At 54.0% G+C, this 13,955-nt stretch overlaps 2 protein-coding genes across 2 annotated transcripts; both read right to left on the bottom strand.

Annotated features, from left to right (window-relative positions):
* Positions 1–10,092: 10,092 nt before the first annotated feature.
* Positions 10,093–11,658, bottom strand: LOC128267069 (uncharacterized). Its single transcript, XM_053003860.1, has 5 exons — positions 11,545–11,658; positions 11,234–11,486; positions 11,066–11,163; positions 10,872–10,997; positions 10,093–10,815 (listed from the first exon to the last, which is right to left on the bottom strand). Exons 1-5 carry the CDS (start codon positions 11,656–11,658, stop codon positions 10,093–10,095), a joined length of 1,314 nt encoding a protein of 437 aa, XP_052859820.1.
* Positions 11,659–12,733: 1,075 nt separating this feature from the next.
* Positions 12,734–13,918, bottom strand: LOC128267068 (sialin-like; the record flags this gene model as incomplete). The annotated part of the gene is made up of 2 exons (XM_053003859.1): positions 12,734–13,353; positions 13,408–13,918. Coding segments are annotated over 2 exons (1,131 nt in total), but the record flags the coding sequence as incomplete, so codon positions are not given.
* Positions 13,919–13,955: the final 37 nt, after the last annotated feature.

Here is a 13,955-nt window from a genome sequence, read left to right as displayed (position 1 = left end):
CTGCAACCCGATTCGGAGCGTACTGCTCTCGGGCTGTATTTCATTGATCCACTTTCTCACTTTCAGCCTTCAGCCGACTGGCTGTCACACTTCCTTGGCAGTGTGTTGGCCGCGGAGGTGACGATGCATTTGGCCTGTGCTCCACACGGCCCACCCTGGCCTTCCGCACGGGTAAGAAAAGCCGAGGAGGACGATACTTTCCGCTCTACATAGCGTGGCGCATCTGCAAGGCATCTGCATATATTGAAGGGTGGACCCCATTGTTGGTGCCCGATCTCCCGGTCGGTCGGTCTCCCCAAGGGTTATGCTTTGCTCATTAGCATGTCAGCTCTCACTCTCACTTGGCACACTTGCCGCTCGATGTGCCGCTGCCCCGCTGCTGGCGAATGGAGATGCCCCTCGGTTTCCGGGCACAGCACGAACTATCACATTCCGGGGCCCAGGCAATCAACCATCAATCACACACTACGAACGCGGCACACAATTGTTTCCAACCCCGCTAATGGTATGAGAATCGTTTGCCCGGCCCCGAAAATATGATCCCCCCCGGTGCCGGTGCCCGAGCCACGCCAGAGTTACTCAATCCGTAACTCATCCGAAGAATGGTAACAATTGCTAACGAAACGAAAGGCCGCTGCGTCGGCGAGAGACGGCGCAACTGGAGGCTGCATAACGGGTGAACAGGAAGAGGATAATGCAATTATGATTTCGGAACGATACATAATCTCTTCTCGTCCGTACTTCTGCTAACCGACGGGCCAGTCAACCAGTGCGTTTGATTGATGGCACTGGCGCTCGGAAAGCGAAACGACCATAATATTGACACAAATTATGGCCAGGCAGTAATTAAAACCCTGGTCGGCGCCTGGGATGCTTCGACTAGCATATAGTCTCAGTGTCCATCCGATTCCTGCCTGCCTTATTTGAGCATCCCGAATAAATTTGGACTTCGCTTCATTCGTTCAAACATTCATTTGAATATTTAGAAATTCTGCCCCACCGATTCGACTACCCAAAATTGGCCTGTCGTCGGCGAGTCGTTGCAGAATCGTCAACTAGGTGATGGTTATCGTAAGGAAGATGTTTAAAATGCGCCACCACCTGTGTCTAGACATCCCGCGGTACATTTAGGGTGTATCAAGCCGGTACAGAGACTTTATAAATTTAAAGCAAATCTTGATCGGAGCCGAAAAGACGTTGCCCAACGCGACTTGGAAGTGAGATTTCTTTTTCCTGCGGAGGCTTTTTATTGTTGGTCCCGTTCCAGCCCGGCATTCCCCTATCGAACCAGATGGTCTGTGACGGGCAAAAATATGAGTCACACGCCCTCTGCATGCCTAATTCGGTATGACGAGTGTAGGATGGCACGTGGCCCTCAGCGCGCGTAAAGAACCACCGATCCGAGCAGGGGAGAAAAATCGCTCGCCCTTTAATTCTTGCCTTGCGGCCGAATACAGATTACGGTACGAGAAGTCCGCCGATTCTGTGCTGTTGGTTCGCGCTCCAGGAAGTTCATAAAAAAGAAATGTTTTTATCGATTGAGCTATAAGAAGCCGCACGTGGAAATATTCAAATTAAGGCACCATTTTCTAGTTGGCAAACCGAACTCGCCAGATTACTGCCAATCGCGGCCTACAGTTGATTGACCCTTCCATACAAATCACTTCACCAATTGCAGCCCATGCAACATAAAATTTCCCCCGTGCAGGGATACAGGACCCGGCCAGCCGGCCAGCCAGCCAGCGGGCAATTTGTGGCGCCTGATCAGGCTCGGTGAAGTGATCGATTGGCTGTTTGGAAAGGCGCATTTGCATACCGACTCCGGGCGGCGATCGTCGGGCCTCTCGGATCATTGGCGCAGTGAAGTGAAGTATCATTGATAATTTATTGCCCCTAATCATGGTCCTGGCCGAGCCTGGCGGTCCGGCCCCGGGTAATGAGTATGTTAATATAACGCTTCGACACGATAAGCAGCCAGCTCAGATAATCAGGGTGGCTTTAAAACAGTGAGCAAACTCGAACTCGTAATTGTCGTCCGAAGAGGGTGGCCGAGGTGCGGTCAGTTGTCCCGAACGCCCACGGCGAGCTAGGGGAAACAATTGGTGGCCGTGCGTTACAAAGAGGCGCTATCGGTGCGTTATGCAAACGACAACACCATTCCTGACCGTTCCGTGACATTTAGTCGCAACCCCTCCCCCCCACCCCCCCCGGTAGGTGCTGATGCTGGGTGGCATTAGCACCTTCTCGCCGTTCGGTGGCCGGTGCTGACAGCGCTGACGTATTTATATGCTAATCTTCTGCCGGGTCCATTGTAGCTGCCTTGTGTTTTCGGCTTTTGCGCACTTTGATTAATTGTCACCTCGACCCCGGCTCACAGTGACGGCGGCGGCGGCCGGCCATTAATTAAAAGGCGGCGCGGAATCAAAAGCGGATTCTCGTTCGCTCACCTGCTGGCGATCCGTGGCCGTGGCGGTACTTGTAACTAAGTCTCCGTTTGGACCGCGCCGACTTTAGCGACGATTTTAAAAAGAGGTTCTTTTTCTGCCCCGAAATGGCATTGAAAGATAATCGATTTAATCGCAGGTAAATGTGCACGTGACGCACTTTCCAAAGCCCGTGCACGCCCGCGTGTGTCTGTGTGTGTGTGGTGAGAAAATTGTTCGTCCCGCTCACGGGTGGCGGTCTCCTGCTGCCAACTTTTCTGATTTATCGGACGAGGTCAACCGTCGCCGCGGTGAAGTTAATTGTTGCGCTGGCTGGCTGGCCGAGAGTGGTTAACCTTCCCGTCAGCATCGGCGAAAGAAATGCCGAAGAATCGTTGTCACCACCACCACCACTGGCAGCAGTAGCGGCAGCAGAACGTTAACCATTAACCCACTTTCTGGCCAGCCAGCGACTGGGACCTCAGAAATTGGCCAGCTTGGGAGCGAACCTTATTCGAAAGGGTGCCGATTGTGGTGCAGCGACACAAAAGGGCAATCAGTTTCCGCGCCCGATGGCATGCGATGAGTTCGCCCGGCCGAGTTTTCGCGTCCCGGAAAAGCCGGCCCCGCCGCTGTCAAAACCTGTGGGCCTGTGGAAAGAAAGGGGGAAAAGCCCGCCCGAAAGGCCCCCGTTTCACATTTATCACACTCGCTCGCTCGAGGTGACGCTTGTTTAGTATCGTCGTCGGAAAATCTCGATCCGTCGGCTCCCATCACACACGCGTGTTCCGGGGACCGAAAAACAAAAACGGCCACCATCTAATTGGATTTTCCACACTTTCACTGCTCATTTGCAAGGTGCCCGCGCGCGCGTGTGAAACGCAAGTGAGAAATTTCGGAAGAACCTGTGCGCTCGTGGGCTTCGATCGCGTGACAATCGCGATCACGCTGAGGGTTCGTCGCTTGCGGCGCCGAATCTTTCGTCTGCGAGAGATGCGACCCGTGCGCGCTCGCTGCTTTGTCAAGCCCCTGGGCTTGGGAGAATTTTCTTCGAATGAAATGGTAATTAAAAGCAGGTTTCGCACATTTCGGGTCGCCGCTCCGGGTGGTGTGTCTTACGGTACGGTTGCTCGAACCATTACGGCTACGCCGACGTGACGAATGCGCGAAAGTGAGGCGCCCGCAAAAAAGGGCCAATTGTTAGGGGGCGAACGCTGATTTGGGAGGCCTGATGAGTGTCGTGGTGGTAAACACACACACACACACACACACACAGAGATGATCATCTGTGGAACGGAACTGTGGATGATATTGTTTCGTCACCACGCACCGGTCGCGGTTTCGAGCTGGCTTTCGAAAGTGGAAATGGGAGTCTGCAAAAACCGAAAAAGAAACTGATTAAAGCACCGGGCACCGGACGGGAAGCTGCGGGCGGTTATGACTCGACTAGGAAACACGACGACGACGATGGCCGATGAATAAGCGATGCGCATTCATTATGGTTGAGCGAGCATATCAACCAATTAGCGACGTCTAACGACGTCAACTATTTCTATCGCGATCGCGACACGTTTCCTTTCGCAGCCAACCAACCGGCACTAGAGTTCTCTTTTATTGGCCTAACTTAAGCACCGGGATATGAAAAAATGAGCAGCCATGGGAAAGGTCGAACGGGGGGCTAGAATCGCCGCACTTTACTGCTCCATTCTCATCCTCATTTCTTGCGCCCGAGAACGGGATTCCGGTGGCATCCCAAAGCGCGACACACGGCCATTAACATGTGGCACGTATGCAAATGAGTGTGCGCGAAAAAGACGCGACAAAAAGCGACTTTGGCATTGGCCGCTTCCTTTCGGCGACAGGTTTCTGTGGCCGAAGACCGCAGCAACCCGCGTGCGTACGTGTGTGCGGCCAGCTAATGCCTGGCAGGAAGCAACGGCCTTCCTTTGCCGCCGACGAGTAGCGGCCATTTCTTTCTCGAGCTCGCGCTTTAAATTTGGAACTTTAGTGTGCACGTGAGTTTGGGAGGTCCACACACACACGCTGGCATTGGCATCCATTATGCGAGGCCCCCGGGAAGCCTCATTCGAACCATAAAGTTTGCTCGTTAGCCGCCGGCTCTTGTGTTTCGGGCTCTCTGGCCCCATCTTCCGGGAAGTCGTCTAAGAGTCGTCATAAATCTCGGCCTCCCATCTAACGAGAAAAAGCCTCTCATCCACCATTTCGGCTGACCTTCTGACCGGAAGTGCCGGGTCGGATTGGGATGCTAGAGAAGACCCTGGATTGGTTTGCGAAATATTTTTCCCACTTTCCGCCCGGTCTCGGAAACCGGTCCGTGGCGCATCACCGCGCCGGAATGTTGCCGTGCGGTTCTTGACCAGTGGCCCCCCACACCGAACGGACCTCGCGTTCTAGGACCTCGCGCGGTGAGAAAGCATTCCACACGACGCGGCGCTTGATGGTGACAAGCGTCCGCGGGGCGCGCGATGCTAATTTAAGCGCACAACATATTTCGCGATACCGCGGCCCAGATAAGCACGGCCTCGGCGGTAGTGGTGGTGTTGGTGGCTTCCAGCGCGACGCGAAAACGTCTTCAATTCAATAGCGTGCCGCAGTGCAGGAAGGAACCCGCGGCGAACCCGCGATTGCAAATGCGGAGTGAATGTTATCGCCGCATGCATCGTTGCATCGTTGCGGTGGCTTCGCCGGGACCAAACTGGAAATCGGGATGCTGGTTCGGTGCGAGTGCACCGAACGCGCACAAAAAACTGGATCCGTTGGCAAAATCTTACGTTTTCTTTAATGCGAAGCGCCCCTTTAAGCGCCCGGCCGATGGCTTTGCCCTTTTGCCTCACGGTCTGTCAATGTGTGTGCGAACTTATGAGCGAGTGTGTGTGTGTGTGTGCGCGATGGTCCGTTTTCTTTTCCGCCGCACCGTTTTCTGGGAGACCCACTATACTGCTGGGGCATCTTTCGGGAGTTTCGATCGCGAGAAGTCCGCAGCTCCCTGGCCGGTGCTGGACTTCTCGCCGGTCGTTGCTTCATTTTATTCATCGCCATCTCTCTCTCTCACGCGCTCTATCTCTCTCGTTCAGTTTCAGTTCTAGTTTATGCTGGTTCGTCTTCCGCGTCGTTTGGTTTCAGGTTTTTGGCCGCACAATTTTAGCGATTTATTCCCAACGAGCGCGCAGCAGCAGCGGTGGCCCCATCAGCATACACACACACACACACGCGGGAGCACAGGCTGCGACTCCGGTTTGGCAAGTTTTTCCCCATTCCCTTTCGGAACCCACCCCGCCGGCCCGGGATCGGGTTCGGATGCAGCGGAATCGAAGCCCGTCGAGGTATTTCCAGCCGATTCAATGCAGCGCACCAACCGAGAAGCCGATGAGGGGCTCTCCGGGTTTCGTGTGTGTGTGGGTTCGTTTGTTTGTTTGTTTTTTTTGGGTCCACGCCAGGCTAGTTGGGGCCCAGTGGAGAAAATTGCATCCTGCCGCCGCAGGAGCTCGTTGGCACCGCATTCGCGTCGGCTTCGCTGTTTGATGCGTTTTTAATGTCTTGCGTTTGTTTTTTTTGGGCATTGAAAAGTTGAGCGATCTGAATCTGTCCAGGACATTAATTCGCGAGACGACTTTTTGCGTCATCGACTAGGCGTGCAGCGATTGCGACCACAGTCCCTCGAAGGATGCTGCCCACTTGTTGGAAGTTACGGAACTTTTTTGGGGGGCCGAACCCCGTGACATAAATAGGTTTCGATTCACCGTTTCGGAGCCGTGAGACGCTTTGGCCACCGATAATTTGAGCTAATTACCGGGCGGGCCGGGAAACCTGTCCGAATAGCGCAAAACGCGGTGTCGTTCCCAGGCCTCCCAGGCTACACGTGACAATGGAACTTACGTTCTGGGGTGCAGGAATTCGGGCCGGTTCGAGGTGAAAAATGTTCTTCAGTTTTCCGCGCAGTCCGCACGACTCTCTTCTGGGGGGTGGCGCTTTACGTCACCGGCTGGCGATTGCGGGGCAGCAGTTCCACCAGGGTTTGTGTTTCGTTTTTATCACCACCGTTCACAGGGTCGGACGCGGCGCTCCGGACCGGGTACTTTCCGGACCCCACCGCGGCTTTCGACACAAAACACAATTTACAAACAATCCGTCATTATAGCGTCATAAAATCCACCTACCGCGCGGTGCTACGACGACGGGATGCGCTACAACTATACGGATCGGTATCACTGAAATGGTAACTCCTCCCGCGCGCGGCAGGGAGGCACTTGGCGGCACTGTGTAACTGTGTGGCTGGGAGAGGGAAAGAAAATTAGAAATAATAACAGGCGACCATCAGCCAGCCTCGGTGGGCATTGGTCCGGTCGGTTTGAGGCTGCATTTGCTTTGGAATCCCACTATTAGGGCCGCGACCGAATCGCGACCGATTGTTTCGTGAGTCGTCGACGGGGTGGATTCCGAAAGGCGGCCATCACAAACACACATACACACGCACACAATTGGTACATTCTACCCACTTCTGGGCGCTTTTACACTCCACCGAAGAAAGGAGACCCGGAGCCGGACTCCCAGCGCTGGGACGCGTCGTGAAACGAAAGACTTCAACCGAGGCGACGAACGCGAGGCTCCGGTGGGCTCCACCACCGATGTGTTGATTTAGTTAGGAATCTTGCACTTGCCGCTCCCTCGGGAGTTTCACACACTCTGGCTACGCACGACTGGCCAACGCAACAGAGAGAGAGACAGAGAGTTCACCCGTCGCAATGTGTGGCCCCCGGGGGGGGATTTTCAGAACTTGCTGAGAATTGCGCGAGTTGCCGCCAGCACCGGGCGAGGTTGAACCGCGAGGCCTTCCCGGCCACCGATTCGGTGAACTGCCTTCGCTGTCGCGACCGCGCTGGGTCAGCGTTTTCAGCGGCAGTCCGCGGCGCAACCGGACACTCTCACTCCACGCGCGCGCACCGCGATTTATGCCATTTCGGGCTCTCAGGTTCAGGCCGCACGCAAACGCTGTTGGGGGCTTCACTTTCGTTCACTTGTAAGTTATCATCGAGCCCACGCCGTGCGCGATGCGATGTGGTGTGCGTGCCCGAGCCCGAACAGCCCGATAACCGGTTACCGGGGAGGAGTGAGTCCCTCGCTTTCCTTCGCCGTCGCCGCGTCAAAACACCGACCAGCCAGGGATGAAGATAAAAAAACAGCAACCTTCGAACGGCGCACGGCGCTGCGTACCGATTTCTCGGACCTCACGAAACGAACTGTCGGAAACTGTGGGCCGCAAACGCGCGAAGCGCTGTTGCTGCGGCGCGAGCATTGGAAAATGGGAGAATAATGGCGAACGGCAGAGAGCGCGTGTGAAGCTGGTGAGTCTGCGCGGCCGGAGGGAGATGCTGAGCATCTTGGAAACCCGCGAAACGCATCAAAACAGAGCATAGCACAGAGAGAGAGATAGATAGCATAAAAAGCATAAAAGTATAAAAAGAGAGAGAGCGAAAGGCTCGCTCGCGAGAGAGCGAAATGTAGGAGAAGAGAAAAACCAGAAATGAGAGAAATACAGAGAGAAAAGAGAAAACATCGACTATCTCGCTCTAGCGTCATGCTGTCCCGTTCGGCACTTGGTCAGTTTCGGTAAAGATAGGTCAGGTTCAAAAGTCAGGTTTTTTTTTAGCGGGAGGCCGGGAACGCTTGCTTCCGTTTTGAATCTTGCGTACCGTATTTTAATTACGCCACGAGAATCACGTGTTTTCAGCCGAGTTTAACCGTTTCCTGATTCAGTTACCTTTTTTCATTTAAATTTTTTTCTTTCGTTTGGGCGTTAAATTTGAATAAAAACGAACGAATTTCAATATGAATATTTGAACACAATATTAGCAGCATATCAGTTGTTCTGAAAATAAAGTAACTGGATTGTTCGGCCTTTTCGAAATGTCGAGATTCGTTCCGCATAATGGGCATTTGAGGGATTCGCTACTCTTGGTGTTTAATTTGAAGAAAAAGTGGTCGAAACTCATCGTCAACGATAGTGGAAGCTTCTGCTGAACATGCTCCAGCAGCGACGATATTTGAGAGATGGTTTCGTCAATTCAAAACTAGTGTTTTAGATTTCTATCCAACCCATATACAGGGTGGTCAAATAAGCGTTCTCTTTTTGAACTACCCATTATTTGACGTTTAAAACGTCAAACTTGATTCTGGAAGTAGTAGACATTTAGTAAACACTTAAAAATTTACGAAATGGGTCGATAAACGCTTGAAGAATGCTGGGAAATATTAAAAACTTACTTCCAAAGTGGTAGGTCTTATCTCAAACGGTACGATATTTGAAAAGCTCATTTCGTTGAAGCTCATATCCACCTCGGTGGCTATGTTATTAAGCAGAATTGTCGTTCTTGGGGATCGGAAAACCCATACGTCGTGCAAGAGAAGCCAATGCATGAAAAACAAGTGACTGTTCGGTGAGGATTTCGGTCCGGCGGCATTATCGGCCGCCGTATGAATGAATGAAGAAGGAGCCGCCGTAACCGTCGAAGGCGTACGCTACAGAGCCATGTTGGCTGATTGGTTCGTTGGCAAAATTGAAGCTGAGAACTTGGATGACATTTTGTTAAAACAGAACGGGGCTATCTGCCATACAGCGACAGCCACGATCGATTGGTTGCACCGCGTCTTCGGACAGCGAATAATCAGTACAAATGGTGTTGTGAATTGACCTCCAAAGAGTTGCGATTTTACACGATTGGACTGTTATCTGTTGGGGATCGGTGAAAGACAACAAACCAGCAACTATTGACAACATCAAGACTGAAATTTAAATTGCCATTGCCAAGAAAGGACCACAGACAGTCGGAAAAGTGCCCAAAAATTGGGTCGACCAATTGGGCTACTGCGAAGCCAGCCGAGAGGGACATTTGAGCTAAATTGTTTTTCACACATAAATTTGATGATCCACCTTTCAAATAAATGTCCAAGCATCGAAAAATATTAAGCCGTTTTTGTTTTATAACCAAATGAAAAAGAGAACGCTTATTTGACCACCCTGTACAACAATAATGGGCAGAAACAATGAATGTGTCCCAAGCACCAATTTTCCTTGTGTTTCAAAGACATGGGAACGGTCTTGAAGCTTTGGCTATGGGTGACACTGTAATTGAGCCAAATGCAAACGGAGCATCGCCAAAACCATTTATGGAATGTTTCTTCAACGGCACCAAAGGAAGTCGGTTTTGCATCGGATTGTCACTGGCAAAAAATGGATTTATTTCGAAACACCACTGTAATTTAAACCTATACACCTGATACTGCTGCTTGCTATTTAACGCGCTTTCGGCTAATATTTTAGATGCTCAACGACATCGCAACGGTCACCCCACAATGGACTAAGCGTGTTGCGGTTGAAAGTGAATAATGGCGGCGTTGCCGTAAAAGCGCGTGCCCGGCTCGTGGCTAATCGTAGCCTCCGGTCAAAGTGTGCCCTTTGGAGATATGAATGACCACGTCCAAAGAGACCGCTACTTACGGGTGACAAAGAAGTTAAGGGCTAAGATTAGGGCCGGATGCTGCGATGAGTTGGGTCCCGAAAAATTACGCAAAGCTTTTAATGGCCACAGCCATATGTTACCGGAGCCATAGTCCCCAAAAGAAGCGCTCGCGGCCAATCTCGAGCGCGAGTTTATGGGTGGCCAGTAATTACCTGCCCGCACAGTCGTAGCCTTTCCGGGTCACCGGCTTTGTGTCGCCCGCAGTAGACCCGCACCGTGGACTGGAGGGCCTCGTTTTGGTGCCTCAGAATGGCACGTTCCTCCCGGAGCACTATGTTGATTGCTTCGATTCGGTTGATCTTGCGGAACAGGGTCCCGTACAGGCCACCGTCGTCGTCGTCCGGATCGTGGAACCAACGGGCGGCGAACCGGGCATCCTGGTCCGTTTCGTACTGGGCGCAGAGTCGGGCCAGTTTCGCTACCCGTTCACCCCACAGAAGATGGTCCGCGAGTAGCGTCTTCAGGTGGTGCGTTATGGAACAAACCTCGCGCAGCTTCAACCGGTAGTCCTCGGTGAGCCGCTGTTGCTGCTGCTTCAGCAGATGCACCTTCAGCTCGAGCAGTAGCCGACAGTTGCGCTGCGTGTTGAGCTTCCGCCGGCCACCGATCCGGGCCAGCGTGAGTGTGTGGTCGAGCTGGGTTTGCTTCAGCGTCAGAACGGCGATCTGACAGCGGCGCTGCTCGATGCCTTCCTGCTGGTGGCGAGTGCTGGCCACGAGCCGATCGTAGGACGCGTGGCGCTCGGGGAAGAGCACCGTTCGAAAGTACTCACCGAGCGTTGCCTGGAGCCGCCGGTAGAGGGACACCATTTCGGTGTACTTTCGGTCGCGCAAAATTTCGCACTTTTCCACTTGCTGCGAAGGGCACTTGTTACAGAGCTGCGGCAGTCGGCCCAAGGAGCATCTCTTACCAGGCTAATGTTGGCATCGGCACACTCGAGCCGCCAGTTGTGATCGTCCGTTGCTTCCCGAGCCATTTTCTCCCGCAGGCGTGCTAGCGACGCCTCAAGTTGGTCCATTTGGCAAGTGCCATAGTCCTTCGGGTGAAAACAAAAGCAGACCTGAGAGAGCGGAAAAGTGTGTATCGTTCATCCGACTCGCGTACCTCGTTCATCGCGGCCTCTTCGCTGAACTCATTCAGAAGCTTCTGACGGTCTTCCTGGTATTGCGCCATCATGGTCGCGGTGAGAAAGTCTTTCAGACCTACGGTTGTTGAAGAATCCCGCAACATTAATGGCTCATCATCATCAGAGAGGACCTTAGCTCGACGTACGAATGTAGTACTCGATGATGTTCCGCAGTCGCCGCAGACATTGGTCGTGGATACCGCCGATCTCCTCCCGGAAGGTGACCAACCGTCTGATGCAACCATTTTTACGATCGACCACCGTGCCCAGGCCCTGCTGCAGTTGCTTCAGGTCTTCGAGCAGTTGCTCCGATTTCACCTGGTCAACCATTCGCTCCCATTGGCCGAAGAATTTACTTTCCGTTTCGTCCGAAAATCCCCGTTCCCGGGTGAGGTGGTTCTGGTGGTTGGCAACAATGTAGCGTGAAGGACTCGAACGGCGATCGGCACGAACTCACCTTGAACTGTAGATTTTGAGCTTCCTGCGTGGCCGCCTTCCTGGCGAGAAGTTGCTCAGCCTTTCGGCGCCGTTTCAGTTCCTGGGGATCGGTTTCTTGGCCCCCGTTTTCCATTGTTTATGGAGTACAACTTCTGGTTCTCAGGTTCAGCTCTCGACTCTCAGTACATTACGTTCTTTGAAAACCACTCTTCGGTCCAGAGCCTACTTTGGGGATGTTTTCTTACCAGCCAACGCTGTTCACAGACTCTTCAACCGCCACCAAAGGGCAAGCTTATCACGTAATCCCTTTCACCGTGGGGCCCTTAGTAAAAGGGCTCCACTTAGCAATGGCCATCTTTCAACGCTAAAGTGTAGTAAGATAAGAAAATTAATTTACGCCTCCCTCCGATGGTCCGTCGGGAAGATCCTTCGACGGGGCGAATATGGGGCCTAATGAAGGCCATCGGCCGGTTATTAATACCATCATCGCCGGCGATTAGCTGATAAACACTGGACACCGGAGCTCGCGACTGCCTCTGCCTGCCCCGGCGGGGGGAGCTGGGGGCCCTTAATGCCCGGTGGCGGGGTTGTGTCATCCATCAAGCTGACCGCGGTTGGGGTTGGGAAAATGATCAACTCAACTAAACCAGTCGCACCGGACCGGAAACGGGAAATGTGCCTCGCTTTATCGTCCGCATGCCGAGAGCCCGGCGCGGCGCTGCCAGTGTATGATTTGAGTTTTAAATATTTTGAATAATAATTAAGTGGCAGCGAGCGCGGTGTGCCTTGTTAACAGGCCCCGGTGGTTCCGGAAGCAACCCTCTGAGGAGCTGCTGCACTTGGGACCGATCGATCGTTAGGCATCGTTTCTCTTTAATTGCGTTCAGGTATTAAACTTATTTTGTAAAAGCCATCGCTTGCTTTATTGCTCGCGTTTGGTGGGGAACTCACGGGCAGACAATAACCGGCACCGCAGAATGGCAGGTGAAGCTTCTGATCGGTGCAGCACGCCTTGGGGACCCACTGTCGGATGATGCTTGCCGTCACGTCTGGCTAATTTCGTTTGACATTTCAAACCGTTTCAGTGTAAACAGTGTTATCGACGACATTCCTAAGGGTTCGCCGCGGGACCGCCCCGGGACCGGGATTTTGGAGGAGTTCGGCGAAACGGAGAGAAAACAATTTCTGTGTCGGCGGCCACGGTACGGTTACGGTTTATGTGACTTCGGTTCCAGCGCCATCCCGGCGGAGGCGGCGGCGACGGATGGCGTATGGCTCGGTCGGGGCGCTGGCTTGCTGGTTTGTTCTTTCGCCCGCGCCTCGACCGACCACGGCTGCAGTTCGCCGGAGGCCCCGAACCAGTACGTGACGCAACCGACCAGATAGATGCCGGCCGCGATGTAGAAAACCGTGCGCCACTCGTTCTCGGTGCCGCCGGCGGTGAGCTGGCCGGAGACGATGGGCGTGAGAATACCGGCGACGGTCGAAAACGTGTTGGAAATTCCCATCAGCACGCCGGCGCTGGCGGGCGAAAGGTCCAGGTGGTTGACGGCGAAACCGCACCAGGCGAAAGCGCCCCCGCCGACGGCGATCGTGATGCAGGCGATGGTGGGCCCGACCCGCAGGACCAGCGCCCCGATCAGCATGAAGACGGTCTGGGCGAGGAACGCGCCGCAGTTGAAGTACCGCCGGACCTGGGTCGTCGTGAGCCAGCCCCGGATCTGGCACAGATCGGCCAGATATCCTGCGAAGCTGAGCAGGAGCCCCAGCACCAGGTAGGGCAGCGCCGACAGGAAGCCGGCCGCTTGCAGCTCAAAGTGCATCGTATCTGCGGGAAGGGGCGATTGATTAGTCTGTCCTGAAACGGAAGGTGGCCGCTAACCTTTCAGAAACGTCGGCAGCTGGGTGAGGAGCGTGTAGAAGCCCCAGTTCTCCGCGAAGCTTGCCACTACCAGCGACCAGACGGCCACCGACGTGAGGATACCACGCCAGGGATGGACGATCCGCTCGCTGGTTGAGCTTCCCGAACGCTGCATCGTCGCCAGGATGAATTCTTTCTCCTTCGGCGTGATGTACGGGTCCGTTTCGGGTGACTTCTTGACGATCAGCATCCAGGCGACGAACCACACGCACCCGAAGCCACCGAGAATGTAGAAGACACTTTCCCAGCCGACCGTGTCGGCGAGGACTCCGCTCAGCAGCATCGACGCGACGGTTCCGGTGAACACGCCGGAAAAGGTGATCGATGCCATCCGCGATCGCTCGCTCGGTGGGGCCCACTTGGACCAGATCGCGTGGATGCAGGGGAAGGTGACGCCCTCGAAGAAACCCTCCATCGCACGCACCGCAATCAACCAGCCGAAACCGCCGTGGGCTGCCAGCGGGGTCAGCCGGTGAGTGCCCGTTTACCTTAGCCTGCTGCTCTCCGTT

Source organism: Anopheles cruzii, chromosome 2 (assembly GCF_943734635.1).
Source record: "Anopheles cruzii chromosome 2, idAnoCruzAS_RS32_06, whole genome shotgun sequence".
Lineage (NCBI taxonomy): Eukaryota > Metazoa > Arthropoda > Insecta > Diptera > Culicidae > Anopheles > Anopheles cruzii.
Note: the sequence above shows the minus strand (reverse complement) of the source record. Positions and strands in the feature narration are given on the sequence as shown.

Excerpts from the sequence above, each read along its gene's own strand:
- LOC128267069 (XM_053003860.1), bottom strand. The coding sequence starts at position 11,658 with ATGGAAAACGGGGGCCAAGAAACCGATCCCCAGGAACTGAAACGGCGC. Across the intron at positions 11,164-11,233 it reads CATCATCGAGTACTACATTC|GTCTGAAAGACTTTCTCACC; the intron begins GTACGTCGAGCT and ends CAACAACCGTAG. Across the intron at positions 10,998-11,065 it reads AAGAGGCCGCGATGAACGAG|GACTATGGCACTTGCCAAAT; the intron begins GTACGCGAGTCG and ends TTTCACCCGAAG.